Source organism: Odocoileus virginianus, chromosome 23 (assembly GCF_023699985.2).
Source record: "Odocoileus virginianus isolate 20LAN1187 ecotype Illinois chromosome 23, Ovbor_1.2, whole genome shotgun sequence".
NCBI classification, from domain to species: Eukaryota; Metazoa; Chordata; class Mammalia; order Artiodactyla; family Cervidae; genus Odocoileus; species Odocoileus virginianus.
In genome coordinates this window covers 9,516,889-9,539,989 of record NC_069696.1, presented here as the reverse complement: position 1 = coordinate 9,539,989, position 23,101 = coordinate 9,516,889, and the positions used below count along the sequence as shown (strand labels likewise).

The 23,101-nt window shown below is 43.3% G+C and overlaps 1 protein-coding gene across 11 annotated transcripts; it reads right to left on the bottom strand.

Annotated features, from left to right (window-relative positions):
- Nucleotides 1-1,092: 1,092 nt before the first annotated feature.
- On the bottom strand, nucleotides 1,093-23,061 carry XRCC6 (X-ray repair cross complementing 6). Of its 11 annotated transcripts, none has more exons than XM_070453422.1 (14): nucleotides 22,901-23,061; nucleotides 22,170-22,262; nucleotides 19,368-19,480; nucleotides 14,748-14,886; nucleotides 14,221-14,475; nucleotides 13,372-13,555; nucleotides 13,172-13,213; nucleotides 11,288-11,474; nucleotides 8,441-8,609; nucleotides 7,279-7,440; nucleotides 5,274-5,403; nucleotides 4,030-4,130; nucleotides 2,186-2,299; nucleotides 1,093-1,497 (listed from the first exon to the last, which is right to left on the bottom strand). In XM_070453422.1, the coding sequence occupies exons 2-14, from the start codon at nucleotides 22,246-22,248 to the stop codon at nucleotides 1,301-1,303; spliced, it is 1,872 nt and encodes a 623-aa protein (XP_070309523.1). In that variant the 5' UTR covers nucleotides 22,249-22,262; nucleotides 22,901-23,061; the 3' UTR covers nucleotides 1,093-1,300. The 11 variants fall into 11 exon arrangements, with proteins under 11 accessions (XP_070309523.1, XP_070309525.1, XP_070309526.1 ...); XM_070453424.1 differs by having other exon boundaries at nucleotides 22,905-23,061; XM_070453425.1 differs by lacking the exon at nucleotides 22,901-23,061 and adding an exon at nucleotides 22,763-22,891.
- Nucleotides 23,062-23,101: the final 40 nt, after the last annotated feature.

Here is a 23,101-nt window from a genome sequence, read left to right as displayed (position 1 = left end):
GGCTCCTCTGTCCATGGGATTTTCCAGGCAAGAGTACTGGAGTGGGGTGCCATTGCCTTCTCCAGTAACGCTCTCTAGAACCCAGTTTCCAAGCATGTGTCATTTAACGGGGGTGGTCTTACTTTCCAGCAACAAGAATGAATACTTCCTGTATTACATGATTTTGCATTATCTTGCTGTATCCTCAAAGTCATCTAATTGGATAATTATTTTCCCTCTCCCCAAGATAAGGAAAGAAATCCAAACAAGAATATAACATCTCCTTTCCAAACACAAGCAAAAAGAAGTTAAAAAAATCCATAAAACTCAGAGCAAAGAATCCAAAACTGAAAACCTCTTCCAAGAGTAATCTGATCCTTCCTACACTCACCTCATGAGATACTCATTCTAGTCCTCAAAGACACAGGACTTACAAGCCATCCTCAGAGGATAAAAACCCTTCCAGGTGCTTTCCTTCCTTCTCTCAGGCTAATTCTTCAAAAGCAGTAACTGCAGAAAGAACAAGGAAAGGGGCAGGAAGAATATAGGAGGGAAGGTATGGGGGGGACACGGAAAGATCCCTCCCCTCCTCTTCCCCTTTTCCTGATCCAAGGACCCCTCCTTTTTCCGTTCTCTCATCAAACCTCTCCTTATCTTCTTGAACTTCCTACAGCTCCCCTAAAAAATTACAGGAATAACTCATTTCACTTACACTGCAACCCAAATTCTCAGGGCAACAGAAAATGTGTGTCTCTTCTTCATATTAAGAAAACACAACATGAGTAGGCGAGTTGCTTTGTACTCATGAAGCAAGTGGTATAAGAATTACACATTACCTTGTTATTACTTCTGAAATCTGATTTAGATCTAATATGACACATGTAAAGGAAAACAGGTGGGAAAACAGAGGATCAGAACATAACCTGACTAGGATTATCATCCCTTAAGTGTTCATGTGTCCTTAACTGTCACACTCTTCCCTGCCCTCACGGATATTTCTTGTTTCCGTTGTGAGGAAATGCGTTCCCAGTGGGAGAAAAAATAAAGCTCACAGCCAACGGCATCTTTGGATGCAAAGGAGACATCTTTTTTCTTTTACACTATAGAACAATATATAGTACAAAGTTAGGCTCTTTATTCAGACAGTAGAGTAAGGCACAGTAAAGTGAGAGGGCAACACTGTCTCCATGGCAACAGAAAGTCCTTGACTTCTGTCACGCAGACTCTTCTGGATCAGGAGAAGAAAGGTTTTGACTTGATAAAAACAAAACCGGGCAGCCTGGCTACACTGTGGAAGGGGGTCTGGCTGTATGCTCTCCGGTCAGGCCTTCTGGAAGTGCTTGGTGAGGACATCCAGCAGCTCCTGCTTCTTCAGCCCACCCTTCAGCCCGCACATCCTGCAGGCTTCCTTCAGTGCGGGCACGGTGAGCTTACCCAGCGTGCCCTTGCTGACGTGGGCCTTCAGCTCCTCTTCGGACAACTCCACCTTGGGCCTTTTGCTTCCAGAACTTTCATCATCTGAGGACAGAGGTCAGGTGGGAGTGACTGGAAAGGCTACCAGTGGGATCCCAGCTATACGGCACAGGGGCCTTCCCATGATCTGGGCAGCAGTTAACCATCTTCCCTAAAGCTGTGATGCCCACCTAGCACACCTTGGGGAAGATGGGTGTCTTGATAAGGCAGCTTCAGCTATACACAAAATTTAAAAAGTATCACATCTAGGTGGGAGCTAAAGGTCGTGAGTCTTACCAGTGTATCCCAAACTCCTGATCATGCTGGGTGAGCAAGTCATTCCTTCCTTCCTTCCTTTATTCAAAAAGCATTTATACTCTCAAATTATACTACAAAGCTACAGTAATCAAATATAGTACTGGCCCTGAAACAGACACGTAAATCAGTGAAGCAGATAGAGTGCAGAAATGAACCTGCATTACATGGGCAATAAATCTATGACAAAGGAAGCAAGAATGGGGGAAAAGACAGCCTCTTCAATAAATGGTGCTGGGGAAACTGGTCAGCTATGTGCCAAAGAATCAATTACTTTCTCACACCATACTTTAAAAAAACCTTAAAATGGATTAAAGGCTTAAATGTAAGACCTGAAACCATAAAACTTCTAGGTGAAAACACAGGCAGTATGTTCTGTAAGCTGTGCGGTGCAGCCAAAAAAAAGAAACCCACTGAACATCCATGCCCAACTCCTTACCTTGTTTTCGCTTGGTTACTTTTCCCTCGGGATTATAATCTGGTGGGTAGACAAGTTCCTTAAACTCATCCACGAGGGAGCCCAGTCTTTTATCCATCACTTCAGTCTTGGGCACTAGAAAATAAAAACATAAGAACAGTGGCCTGCAGAGTCACAAGCTCAGCCTCTGCCCAGTCCAAATCTACAGGGACCAGAGAAGAAAATATGTAATTGCTGAGATGGGGAGGTGTATGAAGGCTCCAGGAGGCAGCTCACCTGGCCACGAAAACGTTCACTAAAACTCTAACATTTACCAAGTAGCTTCTCACAATTGCACTTAATGAGCACAACAGCCAGGCACTCTCTTAAATGCTTTAAACTTACTATTATTTTTATTTACTCCTCCTAACAATCTCTGGGCTAGGGAAACCTCTCTCCTCATTCTACAGAGATGGAAATTCGAAAGGTTAAATTACTTTGCTGAGGTCAAACAGCAGAGAAGGGGCAGAGTTGAGAACAGGGCTAGAGCCAGGGGATTCAACAAGAGTCCCTGCCTTCGGGGCTTACAGGCCAGGCGGGAATAGGAGAAGGGAAAAACACAAATGCAGTAGAGACGGGCAGTGCCGTGAAGGAAGGGGCCATGCAGGCATGTGGGAACTCGGTGGGGTAGGGTGCAGGAAGGACTCTGTGCAGACAGTCTGGCAAGCTGAGTCCAGTCTCAGCAGAAGGCACAGGAATGAGAGACAGCAAGCGACACTGCTTGCAGGTGGGGTATGAGGGCAGGACCAGCAAGGAGGCTAGAAAGGCAGCTTGGCGAGGTCACGGAAGCCTCAGATGCCTGCCTAGGAACTAGGCCTCATGCTCTGAGTGTTGGGGAAACTTTGAAGGGCTATGAAGAGGGGAGCGATGTGATCAGACTGACATTTTGGGTCTCCCTGCCAGGCAGCTCTGCAGAGTATGAATCGAAGGAAGGTGAGAGAAGGCTGAAGCGGTGGGGTTCGGGGGCATGCCAGGCCCAGCTGATAGTCACCACCATGACCCAGGTCCAGTAACTCTTATGCTTTTAAGGCTGGCTCCTTTTATCTAGTATGAAAGAGAACATTAATAACTGGGAAGCCAAGAAGGCCAAACTAATGGTTCTGATCTTTTCAACCTCTGTCTAGGGTCTTTATTAAATCCAACCTGTTTTCCACTGGGTATTTACTGACATCACTAAATGTCATGCATCCTCTTACAAAATACACCAGAGAGACACAATCCAGACAGGGACCAGCAGGGAGCTCAGAGGCCAGGCAGATCTCCTCTGTGCTGGGTAACGAGGTACATTTTCTGAAGGCAGAGCATGCCATCTGATGGAGCAGCAGTGGGCACAGCGGTTCAGAGCAAGGGCTCTGGGCCAGCTCACAGGATTCTGAACCTAGATCCATCCACCACTGCTACTTAGTGCCTGGGGCAAGTCACTCCCTTCTCTGCAAACCAAGGATAGTAACAGCACCCACCTCATGGTCAGCAGGAATAAATGAGTCAACACATAGGCCAACAGTGCCCGGCACACAAGAAGCACTCAATAAATGGTACAGATTGTTGTTTTTAACCTTTTACCAACACGGAGTCATGGGTGGCCTACTTCAGAGACGGGTCTCAGAAGCCTGGCACTTTCTCCTCCTTTTACTGTGGAATTGGCCAGATCTGTTCCCAGGCAATCAAAGCTGGTCTAGAAAAGCTCTCAAGCAGAGATGACCTGAACAACAAGGTCAAGTACTTAAGAGGCTGCCAGGAAACGCATGCATAGTACTAGAGCAGGAAAAATTAACATGAAAGCCTCCCATGAAAAGAACTTCTCAGCTTGGTTACGGCCTCCTTACATGTCAGGTCCACTGCTTGCTCAGGCTCCATCAAATCCAGCGCCAAGGCTTCCATGTTCCTGAAGTGCTGCTGCAAGACTGGGTTCTCAAAGCTGTCACATCTGTTAAAACATTAACAGTAACATGAATAAATTTTAAAAGTTAAGATGTAAATATTTAAAAAACAAAAATAAAAACTCAGCTGTGACAGTGCAGGCCCAAGGTCAGCTGAGAAATACACCCTGGGTAAAACAGCTGGGAGTCTTCTCTCTTTCTTCCCAATTTTCAATTTATTGTCTGATGCTAAAGATCCAAAAGTGAACTTAAAAGCAAAACAATACCCGCCTATCTGTCTGGCACTGGAAGCTGTGGTAGAGACAGAAACAGAGGAGGCAGGGCCAGGGGAGGCATGTACAGAGAAAAGATGAAGGATGGATGATGGGAGGTGAGGAGATGATGAACTTGATAGTCTCTTTTACCACATACAAAGCAACATGAGATTAAAAAGAGAAAGAACCTAGAGGCATATACAGTCCTAGACTTGAACCCTGGCTCCCGTTCCTTTTAGCTTGGTGAATCTGGACAAGTTGCCTCACGCCTCTAAGCCTCAGTTTCTTCATCTATAAAATGGGCAGGTTCTTATGAAAATGCCATTGAATTATATAAATGAGACACTGTTGGAACTGTATCTAGAACAGTGCCTAGCACGTGGTAGAATCTTAACAGTGCTTCCATTTGCCCAATAAAGGACTATACCAGGAGGTTTCCTTTGAAGGAGGAAGGTCAGTTTGCCCAGAAGTAGCCCAGAGACAAAAGATGGAATATGAAAAAATGGTGTCACTTTACAAAGGTTCTGGGAGATGGTCTATGTGCATGTGAGGGGGAATAACTTGAATTATATAATCATCCTTTTAACCTTGCAACAGTTGACACTGGATTTACTTACTTTTACTCACTGTGTGACAACAATCAAGAAGGCCATCCAAGAACCTTCTCCTTACCGCTGCTTTGTTGAGCAAGCTCAACTAACCAACCTGGCTTTCTCAGCACAACAGGTCAACCAGCTATAGACACTTTGCCCAATTCCAGAGTTTCAATACAAGACCTTTAACTCTCTATATAGCTTCTAAAGAGTTATAAACCATCAGTTAATGGAAAATAATAAACTCATATTCTCTCGGTCTGTGTTTAAGTCGAAACTCTAGGTAGACCTTCAACTCAGGAGGCAGTTCCAGAAGAAAGCCTGTGAAAAACACATCACTCGCCTGTACTTGAAGCGGAGCTTCTGAACAATAGCCTTCATCTTGTCTACCTGCTCTGGGTTGGCCATGACTTTTTCGGTAAAGGGCACCTTCCGTTTGTCATCAGCATAGGGCAAGAAGACGAGCTGGAAGCCTGAGGAAGAAAGGTATGTCTTCGGAGACTTGACCTAATAAAAGGCTTCGGTCACTGAGTTGTTGTTCTCCTCTCAGCCCCAAGTCACCCTTTGGTGTCCTGTGTTGCTGGGGCTGACGTCCCTCGTGGCTCAGATGGTAAAGCGTCTGCCTACAATGCGGGAGACCCGAGTTCAATCCCTGGGTCAGGAAGATTTCCTGGGGAAGAAAATGGCAACCCACTCCAGTACTCTTGCCTGGAAAATCCTATGGATGGAGGAGCCTGGTAGGCTACAGTCCATGGGGTCGCAAAGAGTAGGACACGACTAAGCAACTTTCTTTTTTTTCTGCTGGGGCTGACATCCTGCAAACCCCATTTCTTCTTTATCAGCTGATTCCTGTTAGCATCTGCCTAGCAGACTCCCTCTGGTGTCAAGAGGAAGGCCCGAAAGCAGGAGTGTTCCTTCTCATGAACTTCCTGTTCCAGTTCATGTCCCCCCACCCCGAGCCAGCTTCCAGCCTCCAGCTTTTTCCCTACCCCCAGTGCCCCTCGCTGGAGGGCTACGTCCCACCATCAGCCTGTCCTCTGAGCTTCAGCCTCTCCCCTTTGTTCCCCCGCCCTCAATACATACTAAACGGGAAGAGGTAAGGGTTATCAGGCTGATCCCTCTCCTATTACTGATGGGTTGCAGAAAGACTGAAAAATCTAGAGACTGAAACCCAGGTGAAGAGCCCTTGCTGGCAATGCCAAGAGGTCCGAGCAAGAGGAGGAAGCAAGCCTCTTAGCTCTCCCCAGCACGAACGTCTCCCTCTAGCACCCACTGCTGACAGTCTCCCTGAAAGCCTGCTGGCAATGGAGAAACGGGGCTGGAAGACCCTCGCCGCCTCGAGCACAGAGCAGAGGCTACAGCTTAAGAACTGACATAAAAGCTGTTCCTAAGCATTATGATGACCAGGGTTAGAAATATGAACACATTAAAAGACTTTATCATTTTTATTAGCATAGCTAATGAAGAACAATGACTGCCATCGACAGTAGAAGGCTGCCTTGGGCTAGGCACTTATATGTTTATTGACTTATATCAAATGTGAAGCAACCTTGAGAGAAAAGTATTCCAGAACTGTCATCTTTGCAGAGAAGGAACATAAACAGGAAGGTTCAATTATTTGCCCAAGTTGGCCAGGGAACGGGTGGCAGAGAAGGACCTAAAACAAAAGACACTTACGTGTCTTACTTCAGACACTAAAGTATAAGATAAAATCTGACTTCAAAACCCACAGTCTTTCCACTATACCTCACTGCCTTATTGTTCACAGGAGATAAACCGACTATTAAACATTACAAGGGTGTCAAACAATGGTTTTCAGTAAAGAATGTGGTATCTGTGAGACCCCATGAACTTATTCCAGTGACCCACGAATAGTCCCTATGCAGTCAGTTCTCAACCCTGGCTACAGAGCTGCCCTGTACGGTTGCACATGCCGTGTACTGCACAACCACATAAGACAGCCTTCTCTGGCGGCTCTTCAAATTCACCTGTGCGACCTTATAAAAGGGCTTCCCAGGTGGCTCAGTGGGTAAAGAACCCACCTGAAACGCAGGAGACATGGGTTAGATCCCCGGGTCAGGAAGATCCCCTGGAGGAGGGCATGGCAACCCACACCAGTGTTCTTGCCTGGAGAGTCCCATGGACAGGGGAGCCTGTCGGGCTACAGTTGACGGGGTTGCAAAAGAATCGGACACGACTTCGAGACTAACAACAGCAACCTTATAAATACACAATTCCCAGGCTCCACTCCTAGAGACTCTGCTTTGGCCGGTCTGAGTTGCTATCCCATGAGTGATTCCAAAGCCTAAGCCAGGTTCAAAAGCCCTGAAATCACCTCTTCCACCTACCTGGGGGAGCCACCTGAATTTTCTGGTCATCCAGCTCCTCTTCCTGTGGCACCAAGGCCACAAAACAAGGCGGGACGTTCTGGCGTGGCGTGTATCTGCACACGGCCATGACCTCCTTCTCCAGGCACTTGGTGAGCAGAACACTGAACAGGGTTGAGCTCCCTGGAAAACAAACGTCCCAGGGTTCTACATCCTAAAGGTGTCTCCTCCTGTCTTCCCTCTTAGCCCAAGTTATAAGCCTACAGTTTCTCTTCCATTTTCTTAAAAGGACTTTGGATACTTAAATAGGTCAGGGGTGATGGAGCCAGAGCAGAGGGAAAAGTTGGGGGAGCAGAGGCACAAAAAGGAAAGGAGTAAGAGATTGGGAGCATCAAATACTCCATTTAGGAATGTGAATTATTGATGTCGGTTCACTTTCACTATCATTAGGCTAATGATATAAGCTTGAGTCGCTAATGAATACCAGTCAGGTCCAGATCCAGGGGGTTCATTAGTTATAGCACAGAGGAATATAGGTCTGGACAGATAAACCCAGTGGCCAAGTTCAGTTCAGTTCAGTTGCTCAGTCGTGTCCAACTCTGCGACCCCATGGATTGCAGCACGCCAGGCCTCCCTGTCTATCACCAACTCCTGGAGCCTACTCAAACTCATGTCCATCGCGTCGGTGATGCCATCCAACCACCTCATCCTCTGTCGTCCCTGTCTCCTCCCGCCTTCAATCTTTCCCAGCAACAGGGTCTTTTCCAATGACTCAGTTCTTCGCGCCAGGTGGTCAAAGTATTGGAGTTTCAGCTTCAGCATCAGTCCAGTGGCCAAGTTCATGAATCTCTAATTGCAACAGGAAGATGCCAGGATTGTGTTTTGTTTTTCCCAAACTCCCTATCTGATGCCTCCAAGAAATAATTTCAAAGCAAGTAAGTTTTAAATATGCTAATTTCATATCCCCTCCTGGATATTCACAATACGTATCAGGGTATTGCAGGTCCTAAAGAAATCTCTTTGTTTAGTTCCATGTTTCTAAGATTTATTTGAGCATGAAACACTTTTAAAACACCCAGTAATGCCTCCTATATAGTTTCTAGCAGCAGCCATTTGGGAAATGCTGCTCGGTAAACTGCCTTCTACATCACTTCTTCATTTACCCATGGCCCGTGCCCCTTACCATTTATCAGGGACTCCTCGGGGTACACGAATAGCGAGGGCCTCAGGTAATGGTGCTTCTTCAGCATCATCAAGGGCTTGAAACCGACGAGAATCAAACCTGGGTCATCAAACCGCTTAAGCTCTTCTGTTTCCTCTTTCTCTAATACAATCTGGCGACACCCATAGATCTGTAGAAAGGGCATGACGAGAGCCATGTAAAGAGGCTATGCAGAGACTCAAATGGTTGCCACGTGACACTAGCAAGTTAAAACCAGCGTTCTTCTAAGGGGCAGGAAGCACCTTCCTCCTACCAATAAGAACGGACATTTACTGAGGGCTGACCAGGCACTGCACTTTTGCCACCCAGTTTATCCTCTGTAACAATTTCCTAGGCGGTAAATGTTAAAAACTCTGCTTTACACATGAGTGTACTGATGCTCAATAGTTACTAACTTGCTCCAGGTTATACAAGTGAACTGGGCCTTGAACCAAACCACATCTGTCTGGTGCTAAAGGCCTGGCTCTTTAAGCATTTATGCTTTCCCTCATGTAACAACGTGTACGAAACTCTCAGTCCATGGGGTCGCAAAGAGTTGGACACGACTTAGTGAACAACAACAAACTCTCAGCACCACCCCCTGACACATAAAGGATGCTCAAACTTTATCTCTTCAGTGAGAGGACCTATGTCAGGTAATGTGAGAGGTCTCAGTTAGTATGGGAGGCAGACAGACACACACACACACACACACACACACATCTCTTTCAAACGTCTGTTACTATCTATTACACTTTCAAACGTCAACATTTGCATTTGGATCCTAAATGTGTGATTTGCAACAGAAATTAGTAACAATCAAATTTGAGTTTTATAAAAAAAAAAAAAAAAAGCAAAAACAGAGCTCTTAATTAAGATTTTTCTTGGAGGCACAATGAATCAAGAAAGAAACTCAGTAACCAGAAGAGGTACTGCCTATCAATAAACCAACATGGAAAGCTAGCTACCTCCAAAATGGAAGGGGAAATTTCTTGTCATCTTCTCCTTCTGAAAAGTAGGGCAAGACACTCTGGCCTGAAATTTGTGCTCCAAAAAATATCTCAAGGGTTGAATCAAAATAATATCTAATTTTAGTCACTTAGTTGATCCTTCTAGGTCTTGAACTTATGCAAAATTGCTCTCCCACATTTTGCATAATTAAAAAGGAAGGATGACTCATTCAACTTTAATTTTAGATATCAAACCTTTCTACAGGGAAGTATTATATTCAACATGCTGAGATAAACCATAATGGAAAAGAATATATATAAAATATAAAATAAAATAAAAATATATATATATATGTAAGTGAGAGTTGCTCAGTCATGTCTGACTCTTTGGAACCACATGGACTGTAGCCTGCCAGGCTCCTCTGTCCATGAAATTCTCCAGGCCAGAATACTGACATGGGTAGCCTTTCCCTTCTCCAGGGGCTCTTCCCAAGCCAGGGATTGAACCCAGGTCTCCTGCAATGCAGGCGAATTCTTTACCAACTGAGCCACCAGGGAATCCCAAGAATACTGGAGTGGGAACTTCCTGACCCAGGAATCAAACCCAGGTCTCCTGCATTACAAGTGGATTCCTTACCAGCTGAGCTACCGAGGAAGCCCTATATATAGTTGAATCACTTTGCCATATAGCAGAAGTTAACAGAATATTGGGACTTCCCTGGTGGTCCAGTGCCAAGGACTCCACGCTCCCAATGCAGGGGGCCTGGGTTCCATCCCTGGTCAGCAAACTAGATCCCATGTGCCACAACTAATAATAGCTTGAATGCTACAACTAAATAATAAAGATCCTCCGTGCCACAACCAGAAGATCCTTCATGCCACAAGGAAGATCAAAGATCCTGCGACTAAGACCCAGCACAGCCAAATAAATTAAAATCCTTCTACAGATTAAACAAAGGTGAGAGGATGATACATAAGGTTCTACATTCTTAGTCTGTCTTTCAGATTAAGAAAGGCATACCTGTATCATTTCAAAGCACAGGAAAAACTGTGGTTAGTTTGGCGAAAAAAAAAAAACAAAAACCCTTTCCCAAAAAAAAAAAAACACAGTACACTTCACATCTAACACATGTCACACTTTCCCTAACTTATCTCCCTTGTTGCTGCTTAAGTCACTGAGTTGTGTTCAACTCTTGTGACCCCATGGACTACAGCCCGCCTGGCTCCTCTATTCATGGGATTTCCCAGGCAAGAATACTGGAGTGGGTTGCCATTTCCTTCTCCAGGGGATCTTCCCAACCCAGGGATCAAACCTGGTCTTCTGCATTGGCAGGCGGGTTCTTTACCACTTGAGCCACCAGGGAAGCCCTATAGCACAGTGGTAAAGAGTCTGCCTGTCAATGCAGGAGATGCAAGAGACTTGGGTTTGATCCCTGGGTCAGGACGATTCCCTGGAGTAGGAAATGGCAACCCACTCCAATAATCCTGCCTGGGAAATCCCATGGACAAAGGAACCACAGTGGGCTACAGTTTATGGGTTGCAAAGCGTTGGACACGACTGAGTACACACAACTCACCTACCTAGTCAACTATAAAACCCTTTCTGCCATTGTACTGAGCAAGGAATTAGACTTTTAAGACTCAGAGTAGCATGTACTGAGTGACTGAGGGCTGGAGTTTTCACTGACATCTCTTTCAAATAACTGGTTCTAACTTTCTAGCCCCTAAGGTATTAATCCAGATGCCATAGTCCAAAGGGTAATGACAACAACTTGGCTGGAAAGATGCACATGTGAAAGTTATTTAACTGGTTAGACTGATCCTGTCTCCCTCCTCAACAGTTCAACAGGACAAAATTCAGTTAAGAAGGAAGACCTACCTGAGACCTCTTGGTGTCACTAGGCAAAAGCAAACTGCCTGTATTTACATTAAATGTCCGGGTCTTGGTTTTCACTGGTTCATTGGTTTCACGATAAAGCCTCACTGGAGAAGGTCTGTAAGCCTTCTGGACCATATTATAAATGCCAACAGTGAGCGCTACATCTTTGTTGAGTTTAAGCTTCAACCTGAAGGAGAGAAAAAATTTTTAAATTTGGACTGAAAAATTATACTTTCCTATCTAAAATACCTTCATGGCTCCCAAGCCCTGATTTGTTTTATCCTGTCCAATAATTCAAGCTCTTTGAATACAAACATAAAGCATTTTAATAATACAATGGAGTTTGCTATAATACATCTCAGGGTCTGTACCACAAAAAATTAGTTTCAGAACATATTGTTAACTCCTTAAAATAATGATAAAGAATGTATTGTAATGATGTTTTAAAGTGAGTCTAGCCATTTACTAAACCATTTTACAGCTATTCTCTCATTTAATCATCATCATAACCCTATAAGTACTATGTTATCTGTGCTTTCTGCTTGTCTGGTATTCCTTCCCTCTTCTTTTAACCATGAAACCCCAATTTTTCTTTGGGAATCTCCCTTTCCCTACTGCTTTGGGAAAATGTCCAGCACAGTACCGTGCCCTACCCTGACCGAAGGATGGTCCTATCTGGTCCAGGCTCAAGCCATCAGACTTGTTTCTGAGAATCTGGAGACGAACAGCTTAGGACAGTGCCTGGCACATAATAATCATGCAATAAAATAATTATGTTATTTTATTATAGCAAGGATAAGTGTAATAATTTTCTAAGCCTTAGGCAATTAGTTCTCAAATAGCTCCAATTCATTATTATTCATATCCAGTATCCTATAATGACTCTTTCACAAAATAGTAAGACTAGCTATCATTTATGTTATTCCTTTTAATCATCACAGCAGACCTTTAAGGAGGAACCGGTTTTGCTCCCATTTTACTGAGGCTCAGAGAAGCTACATGATTTACCCCAGGTCACACAGCAGAGGGGCCAGGACTAGAATTCAAGTCAATCTGACTCCATAACCTACTTTCAACCACAATTTCATCCTCCCTGCCACTTCCACCAATATGTTAGATTTCCAAACTGCAGTAGTAACAATATTCCACTGTTTCAGGAAGAGGGGGAAGGTGATAGGGTGCTTATTTGAGGAAAAAGAGAAATTTCCCCCCTCTTTTCTTGGGGGAAAGAGACACCAAAGACAAAACTATAACTATAGCAAAGAGCTGCATCTTGGTTTCCTTAAAAAACTTCATGGGTTTTCTAGTAGAATTGTAATTTTTTGAAAACAAAATGGTCTCCTTCTTCTATACTGAGAAAACTTGTCTAAAATCAAAGTCTGATGCTCTTCAGTAAAAAACACTGAAGAGGCTTTAGGATTCTAATCCTAAATTCTCTGAAAGAAGATAATCCAACCCTCTGGTTCCCATGGCTCACATGGTAAAGAATCCGCCTGCAGTGCAGGAGACCCAGGTTCAATCCCTGGGTCTGGAAGATCCCCTGGAGAAAGGAATGGCAACCCACTCCAGTATTCTTGCCTGGAGAATTCCATGGACAGAGGAACCTGGTGGACTCCAGTCCACGGGGTCCCAAAGAGTCAGACATAACGGAGCAACTAACACTTTCCCTTTTTCATTTTAATAAGAAACTAGAATAACACAACAACAATGATAGTAATTAACATGCATTGAGTTTTTGTTCTACACGAGGTACTACTGTTATCCCCAATCTACAGAGGAGAAAAAACTGACAATGTCCTAGAGAGTGCACCCGGGGACACTGTTAGGTACAGTTGTTTACCCCAAAGGAGTGGAGAGGTGCGTTACTTCAGACAAACAACATACCTGCTCTGTCTAGAGAAAGAAAAGCAAATAGCTTGTGGGCTCCTGAAATAAAGCACATTTTTTTATGAGGAACACAGTGAGGCAATGGTATAACCCAGAGCTGGTACAACCCGGAGCTAAGTTGCCAAGAAGGTCAAAGCCATGCATGGCTTATGATTAGTTAGGGGCCTTGAAGGCGCTGACCCAGGCTTAATACCCACCTATAGAGCACACGCTTCCTGGTCTCCTTGGCGCGGACCTTCCTCAACAGGTTTTCAAGCTTGCTAGACTCCTCAAAGTGAATCCCTATGTCCTCATCCTCTGCTACGCTGATAATATCTCTGTAAAACAAGGAGATGTCGAAGCCTCCACGTTTCTTTAGGTGCATCAAGTCAAGGAAGATACCTGGGGCGAGGACAGACAAAAATGAGGGGAAACAATTTCCAACAAGGGAGAATTTTTTTCAGTTAAGTTCAAATATGCTAAATAAATGCTTCCAAAGACTAGATTGATAATAAACACCTTCAGGACTTAGAGAAAGTGGTTAAGGGGATCAACTGCTCTAATGACTTCAGAAAAGTTATTCAAAGAACCACCATTCATGGTGGCACTGAAGTCAAGAAAAGCTCACTCTGGTAGAATCCTTCGGACAGCTAATGGTCTGGCCATTTTCACTGGGAATGTTACATAAGGGTCTCCCCTAGCTTCACTTTATTTTTTCATTTTCCTCTGAAGGGTGAAAAGCAAATGTTTGACATCAGCTATAAAGAAGCAATAAAACACAACTTAGCAACTAAACAATGACCAAAAAAAAAAAAAAAAACACAACAATGGAAAGGACTTCCCCAGTGGTCCAATGGTTAAGACTTCGCGCTTCCATCGCAGGGGGCATGAGTTCAATCTCTGGTTGGGAAACTAAGATTTCCACAAGCCACACAGTGTGACCAAATGAATTAATTAAAGATTGGGGTCCTCACCTTTGGGGAGAGGGTGTACTATCCTTTGTTTGCTGAATAAAACTGAGCTGTAATGGAGCTGTTAAAAAAAAAAGACAGAATAAGAATACAAACCTGTGTCCCGGAGATCCCCAGCCTTGGTCCTGGCCCGGCTGGCTTTGGCACTGTCATCACCATGGGGGTCATCTTCATTGGTGAAAAGCATGATCCTCTTATGGCTCATCTTGAACTGGACGTCGCTGAAGAGGTTGGCACAGACCCATAGCACTTCACTTAAAGAGTAATCAGATCCATGGCCAATTTGGTCTTGGAAATATTTCTTCCCCTCCTGCCCCTTAAACTTGTCAAGCTCCTGCACTCGTTTAGCACCTGATCAGAGACAGGGAGTTAAATGAGCAGAAAAGTCAGAATGGTGTCAGTGGCCACACTTAAAAACTAACAGAAGGGCTTAGAGTCTCTTTCTCACCCAGAGCTGATTAACCCATGCAACAAAGGTCCACAGCCCAGTAAGAACCCCCTTGTGCAGGAAAGCATACTCCCAGTCAGGATGTCATTGCTTCCTCCTCCACAGCCCTCCTTGTCATGGCAGTGAGTGACCTTCTCATGCAAAAGGGAAAAGCTGATCACAGAATACTATTGACCTGGATTATCTAATTCCTGTAAGACGTAAATATTTTTGAAATTCACTGAATTTTTGTCCTTCTTGGTACCATAGAACACCACTGCCAAGAGATCTCGATCACTGCTTATGATCTTATTGGTGTATACGCTCCGGATACACTGAAAAAACAAAAACAAAATTTCAATTAATATTATTTACCACTAAACTTAAGCTCCACAAGTGCCTGACACATAGTAGGGCACTCAATATATGTTTGCTGAATTTATACGTGGCCTTAGAGTAAGGCGTGACTCCTACCTTCAGGAAACTCACAAACCAGTGAGAATGCTGGCCATTTACATTATGATAACAAAAAGCAGATTGTGATAAACACAGAACAGAAGTATAAGCAGTTCCTACTATAATAAATCAGAGAATTGAAACCAGGTATATACCCAGGAAGGAAACTCTACTATAGGGAAATAAAAATAAATAAAAGCCCAGCACTAGAATCAGAAAACCAGAATTTGAGTCCCAATGTCATTTACTTAATTGGCTGAGTTTACACAGGCCAGTTTATCATTTCTCTAGTAGCTTGATACCAAGAAGCAAAATATACATGTATAAAATTTAAGCAAATGTTAAGTATATGTGACCTGGGGGCTTCCCTGGTGATCCAGTGGTTAATGACTTAGCGATTAAACAACCACCACCACCAATGGTTAAGAATCCACCTACCAATGCACAGGACCCAGGTACTATCCCTGGTCCGGGAAGATCCCACATGCTGTGGGGCAACTAGGCCTGTGCCCCACAACTACTGAAGCCTACGCGCCTAGACCCCATGCTCTGTAACAGAAGAATGAGAAGCCCAAGAACCCCAACTAGAGAGTAGCCCCCAATGCCTGCAACTACAGAAAAGCCTGCAGGCAATGAAGGCACAGAGCAACCAAAAATAAATAAATAAATAAAATGTTAAAAAAAAAAAGTATATGTGACCTGAAATAAATCTGTAACTACCAACAGCATTTTTTAAAATAAAATTTGCTTAATTACACATTTAAAGACATCAGTATTCCAGGAAAGTTCTAGCCATCCATTTAAACAAAGCCAGCATCTGATAAATCAGTGTATCATAAGTGGGTTAGTCCTTGTGGCCTATAATTCTAGGGACACTGACAAGATTAAGTTTCTGATTCTGCAAAGCTGAGGAATAAACCAACCCTGGCAACCCCCCTCCATATCCGGCTTGAGACTCTACCTGGTCTTCCTCCTTAGCAACTCTCTCCTGGAATGCAGAACTTATATATGGCATGTCTAGTCATTGACAGTAATCTTCATGGCAAGGAGTCATTTTTTAAATTTAAATTTTTTATTTATTAAGTCTAAAGACAATTACAATCTTTAAGGTAACCACTTCTACAAATATTTTAATCTTTGAGCACTCTACAAACTTCTACAAAAATCTAGTGAGGGGTTCTTCATGTTCTAAAATAAACCACATACACAGCACATACAAACTAAAATAGAATATAAGTAAATGTTTTTTTATTGCTCCTTATCAAATACATTATGTTCATCTGTGAAAGTTTCACTTATTCACTGCATAATACGGCAGTTCTTTCTGGGTTCTCTAGGTATTCCCATTTCACTGAGCCCTGTGAAATTACACATAGCAATCTTCTTACATATACTGTAAGTGTATCATTTTGGGGTAGAGGGTACATAGACTTCATCACATCTCCTAAGAGGCCCGTGATCCAAAAAATGTTAAAGCGGTGTTCCTCAAAGAGTGATCTCCAAACATGGGCATCACCTTGGAACTTCGCTGGACAAGCATTTTCTTTTCTTTTTGGCCTCTGTATGTGGGATCTAGTTCCCCAACCAGGGGTCAAACACAAGCCCCTGCAGTGGAAACATGACCACTGCACCACCAGGGAAGTCCCTGGAAATGCAAATTCTTGGGCCCTGCTCTAGACCTATAGAATCAGAAATTCCGACTGCAGGGTGAGGTCCTACCATCTGTGTCAACAAGCCCTGCATGATGTAGGCTAAAGACTGAAAACCACTGCTTTAAAGTTCAAAATTGTTTTTATTAATTCTTTTTTTTTTTTAGATGCAAGATATTCTGACTTGTCCACTGAAAGAACTATTTGTATAGAAACTAGAACATGAGAAACCACTCTTTGATTCCCAACTGCAAAAATATGAGAAACGAGATATACAATAGATCCTTAGAAATTCTTCTCTGTGAAGAAATAGTAACATGTTTAATTGAGGTGAAATTCACATAACAAAACTAACCAATTTAAGTGAACAATTCAGTGTTCAATTAATACACTCATAATATTGTACAGCCACCACCTCTATCTGTAACAGTTACCAAACATTTTCATCATACCTATTAAGAAGTTGCTCCCCATTCTTCCCTCCCCCTCCAGCTTGGGGTAACTACCCACCTGCATTCTCTGTGGATTATCTATTCTGTATTTCATATAAATGCAAACATACAGTATGTGACCTTTTGCCTGGCTTCTTTCTCTTAATGTTTTCAAGGTTCAATCACCTTGTAGCTTGTATTAGTACTTCATTCTTTTTTATGGCTTTGGTCCATTTGGCTTCTCTGGTGGTTCAGTGGTAAAGAATCCAATTGCCAATGAAAGAGACTCAGATTTGATCCTTGGATCAGAAAGATCCCCTAGAGAAGGAAATGGCAACCCACTCCAATATTCTTGCCTGCGAAATTCCATGGACAGAGGAGCCTGATGGGCTACAGTCCATGGGGTCACAGAAGAGCCAGAACGACTTAGTGACTAAATAACAACAATAATATTTCACCTATATATAAACTTCAATACTTTGGCCATCTGAGGCGAAGAAGTGACTCACTGGAAAAGACCCTGATGCTGGGAAAGATTGAAGGCGGGAGGAAAAGGGGATGACAGAGGATGAGATAGTTGGATGGCATCACTGACTCGATGGACATGAGTTTGAGTAAGCCCTGGGAGTTGGTGACAGACAGGGAAGCCCGGTGTGCTGCAGTCCATGGGGTTGCAAAGAATAGGACACAATTGAGCAACTGAACTGACTATATGTAAACATTTTGTTTATCCATTCAAAACATTTTAGAATGAGATAGGGAGTGGTGACATGAATGACTAAATACCTTAAAATTGTATACTTCAAAATGGTTATGAAATTACTTCCTAATTTTGTTATGTGAATTACATCTCAATCTAAAAAACAAAAATATTTAATTCTGACAATTTGACACAGCAGGTACTATTATTATTTCTATTTTATAGATGAGAAAACGTATAAGAGCTTTAGCAACTCTCTTAATATCATACAGTTTTAAGTGGCAGAATCAGGATTTGAGAAGCTGTTTTTTATTTAATTGGGTAAACACCCAAGAGGGGAACTCCTGGGTCAAATAATAAGTCTATGTTTAAGTTTCTGAGGAACTACCAAACTGTTTTCCACAGCAGCTGATCCATTTCATATTCCCACCTGCAACGTGGGTGGGAATGAGGGTTCCAATTTCTCCACATCCTCGCCAACACTTCTTTTTGTTCTTTTTTTTTTAATTATACCAGTTCTGGTGGGTGTGATACCTCATTTTGGTTTTGGTTTGCACTTCTCTAATGCCTAAAGGTGTCAAGCATCTTTTCATGTGCTTTTGGACATTTGAACATCTTTAGAGAAATGTGTATTCAAGTCTTGTGCTCATTTCTAAATTAGGTTGTCCGGGGCTTCCCTGGTGGTACAGTGGATAAGAATCCTCCTGCCAGGGACTTCCCTGGGGGTCCAGTAGTTAAGAATTTGCCTTGCAATGCAAAGGACATGGGTTCCATCCCTGGTAGCGGAACTAAGACCCCACACGCCATGGAGCAACTAAGTTCATGTGCACAACTGGAGAGCTCAAGTGCTGCAACTAAGACCAACGCAGCCTAATAAATAAATAAATAATAGACAAACAGAAGAATCCTCCTACCAATGCAGGTGACATGAGTCCAGTTGCTGGTGGAGGAAGATCCCACATCCCGAGGATGGCCTAAGCCAGTGTACCGTTAACTACTGAGCTCGGGCTCTAGAGCCCAGGAGCCAAAATTACTGAGCCTGCATGACCGAGAGCCCGTGCTCTGCAACGAGAAGCCACGGCAATGAGAAGCCCCTGCAGTGTAAATAGAGGGTAGCCCCACCTCGCTTCAACTACAGAAAGCCCATGTGCAGCAATGAAGATCCAGCACAACCAAAAATAAAAATTAGGCTGTTTGTCCTCTTGTAATAATCTTCCTCAATCACAAGTAATACTCAGTTTCCACATAATTACTTACAAAAGGACCTATCTCACAGCATAACTGTTGGAACTTCATTCCTTCCCTTACACAAACATCTCTAGAGAAAGAGGTGCCCACTTCTACTACCAGGGCTAACACAGAGGTGGGAGCAATGTACTCCCAGGGTCAGAAATTCAAACCCAAAATAAAATGGGCCTTCTCTCCAACTCTTGCTACTCTTTTTCAGCTGCAAGTATAGGTAGCCATCCTAGGAGGCTAACCACCATTTATCAATCCAAACAAACTTTTCTAAGAGTCCACATTTTTTAAAGGGGTGTTAATACTTTTTTGTGTTTAATTAAATGAAAAGGTAGTCTCACCTGGATGCTCATGTCAAAAGGAGTCAACTCATCTTCATCCTGAGATTCAAACATGGCTCTGGAAGCATCGACCAAGAAAATCAAACTATCTCTTCCTGAATATGAATAATCTCCTATGGGGGAAAAAATTTGAAGGAAATATTTGCAGTTGTTTCATATTTATCATGTTTATTATTCATGTAAAACAAATAGAAAAAAGCCCATTAAGCAAAACTATAACCTGATGAATTATTATAAGACGAACACCCCTAGGGAATTCCTTTGTGGTCCTGTGGTTAGGACTCCATGCTTTCACTGCTGAGGACAGGTTCAATCCCTGGCCAGAGAACTAAGATTTGGCAAGACATGCTCACGAAGTGCAACCAAAAAAAAAAAAAGCGAACATTCTTAAAATCAACACATCAGGAAATTGAATCTTGCCAGTAACACCTGAAGCCCTCTCCAGGTCCCCTTCCAATTTTAACACACACCTTCCTCCCAAGAGTAACCACCATCCTGACTTTTGGTAATTATTCTTCATTTATTTTTCTTTATAGTTTAATCATCCAAGCCAACATTCCTACACACTGGTTTTGACTTAAAACAAAAAACAGTTTTTAAAGCCTCTTAATCCATGGATAGCCCCTCTGTCTTTTGTCTCTTATAATTTATTTGCTGAAGAACTTAGATATTATGTCATATAGTTTTCCACCTTCTGGATTTTGCTTGACTACATTCTTTTGATGTAGATTAACATAGTTCTGTCCTTTCCACAAAGGACCTACAGAGGCTTCATCAGATTTGGTTTTCTTTCTTTTTTTTTTTGGCATAATTACATTATAGGTGATGTTGAGTTTTTCACAAAAAGACATATAATATCTGGTTGTCTCCCTTTTGACTATGCCACTTCCTAATGCAATAAATTTATTTACCCATCTTTTCTAAAGCAGTATAGCAATACGTGTCAAGAACCTCAAAGAAAAATTCTACGTTGAGCCAATGAATTTTACTTCTTAGGAATCTATATTAAGAAAATAAGATATGGAAAAACCCTATGCAAAAATTTCCACAATGTTGTTTATTAAAGTAAGAAACTGAAAACTAAAATGTCCAAAGGAAGGTAGACTGAAAAAAATCACAACACATTTAAAATGAGTCATAGAGGCTATATTTGCAGTTACATGGAAAGATATATCTATAGTACAGTAAAGAAAAAAGGCACACAAAGTTATGTTTAAAATTCTTTTCGAAAAACATAAATTTTGAAAGTATAAATTAAAAAGGAAAAAATATAATCACTATGATTACAATTATATAAAAATCAGATACAAACAAAAACAGACTACATATACTTAGGAAATACATAGTCTGAAAGATATAGGAAGGAAATATGCTAATTATCAAAATGCTAGTAATGGCTGTATAAGGCTGGTAGATTATGTAGATTAAAGATCTTTCATTTTTTATATTTCTCACTTTTAATAAAAATACTTTAAAATTTTCTACCCAGGACTTAAATTAACCAGTATATAGAGTACATGATTTCCTAAAAGAAATCAACCCTGAATATTGATTAGAAGCACTGATGCTGAAGCTCCAATACTTTGACCACCTGATGCAAAAAGCCAACTCACTGGAAAAGACCCTGATGCTGAGAAAGACTGAAGGCAAAAGGAGAAGGGGGCAGCAGAGGATGAGATGGTTAGAGAGCATACTGCCCCAGTGGGCACGAATGTGAGCAAACTCTGAGAGACAATGAAGGACAGGGAAGCCTGGCGTACTGTAGTCCATGGGGTCGCAAAGAGTTGGACGTAACTTATTAACTGAACAACAGACATGAATCCCTTGTTTCTTTTCCTTTGGCCTATGTGTTACTGTGTTGCCTGAACACATACTCCCAAAACACCAGGCTAAGGTGAGGGAATGACTCTTGTAACTGTGTTGTTAACATTTACTCTTTGGTTGCTGCAGTTATTGTAGGGTGAAAGCACTTTTGCACTGAGGTCCAAGAATGAGAAAAACCACTTTCCTGGGTGAGGAAGGGTCTTACCTGAGCCACCTACTACTGCTGCTGCTGCTAAGTCACTTCAGTTGTGTACGACTGTGTGACCCCAGAGATGGCAGCCCACCAGGCTCCCCCATCCCTGGGATTCTCCAGGCAAGAACACTGGAGTGGGTTGCCATTTCCTTCTCCAATGCAGGAAAGTGAAAAGTGAAAGTGAAGTCACTCAGTCGTGTCCGACTCTTCACGACCCCATGGACTGCAGCCTACCAGGCTCTTCCGTCAGTGGGATTTTCCAGGCAAGAATACAGGAGTGGGGTGCCATTGCCTTCTCCCTGAGCCACCTAAGGTGACCGTTAATACCAATGTTTCAGTGTAATTTATTGGAGCTCAATCTATCAGTGCCCAGCAGAAGTTTAAGACTAGGAATGTACCATAGACTAGAGTAGGACATAAATAAAAGTGCCTAGGGCTTCCCTGGTGGCTCAGCTGGTAAAGAATCGACCTGCAATCTGGGAGACCTGGGTTCGATCCCTGGGTTGGGAAGATCCCCTGGAGAATGGAACGGCTACCCACTCCAATATTCTGGCCTGGAGAATTCCATGGACTGTATAGTCCATGGGGGTCGCAAAGAGTCAGACATGACTGAGCAACTTTCATTTCCACTTTCAGAGCAGCTCTGCTAAGTTCAAAGGGAGGAAAAGTACTGGAGATTCTCTGGGGAGAGAAGGGTGGGCCAGGAGGCAACAAGGGTCATCCAGCAGAGATAGGCAGGGAAAGTCACACACACACAATGGTACATGTTAATGAAAGTCACTTACCACCTGCTTCAAGGCCCTCTTCTTGTTCTTCTTCTTCCTCATCACCCTGATTTTTGTAGTAAGATTCCCACCCTGACATGTTGTTACTGCTCACTAGGTGAAAGAAATCGAAGATCAGTAACAAAGTAAATTTAAACCTAAAAGTCATCCACTCCTAGGCTCCTTTGAGATCTGTCCTAAAGGCTACAGGTTACTTATGAGAAATGTAGATGCTGGATCCTACTGCCTGGAGTGCTTGGTAAATGAGATGCAACGGTAACGGGCATGGGGACCATTCCTGAAGCAGCCTCTCCTGAGCTATATCCCTTAAGGATGATTCAGGGCCGGTGGCCCGGGATAACCCCTCTAAATGGGTGTGCTTGGGTAGCCTGACCTAGTGGTCCAGTCCCGCCTCCGGCATCATGTGGACTGGAGATTCCCAGTCCAGGGTACTCCGTCTTTTAGCAGACCACTTATCCTCATCCCGCCCCCAAATCTTCCCCAACTCCTTAGCCAGCTATGCCCACTGAGGTCTCAAAGGAAGCGGCCCTCCAAGGCCAGGTGCCGCCTTCTCCCCTGAGGAAGAAACGGAGATCAGAGGCTGTCTCCTCCACCTCCTCGGGTCTGTACACTTCTGGCTGACACCGCCCCACGGCGAGGCTAAGGAGGACTCGCAAGACTGAATAGGCAAAGCAGAATGAAGCCAGCCCTGGCCAGCAAGCAACAAACAACAGAGAACAGCCCCTTCCTACCTACGTTGACCTCAAAGAAGCGATCAATTTGGGCAGAAGGCGGGGCGCCGCTCACGCGCAAGCTCCTGTTCTTGCACCCAATCAACGCCGCTTACGTCATCACGCACAGCGCGCCCCGTTCCTGTCCAGCAAACAAGCCCACTCCCACAAGGCGCTTTCCACACCGGACCCTAACTACCACCACGCCGTCTGCAAAGCCCC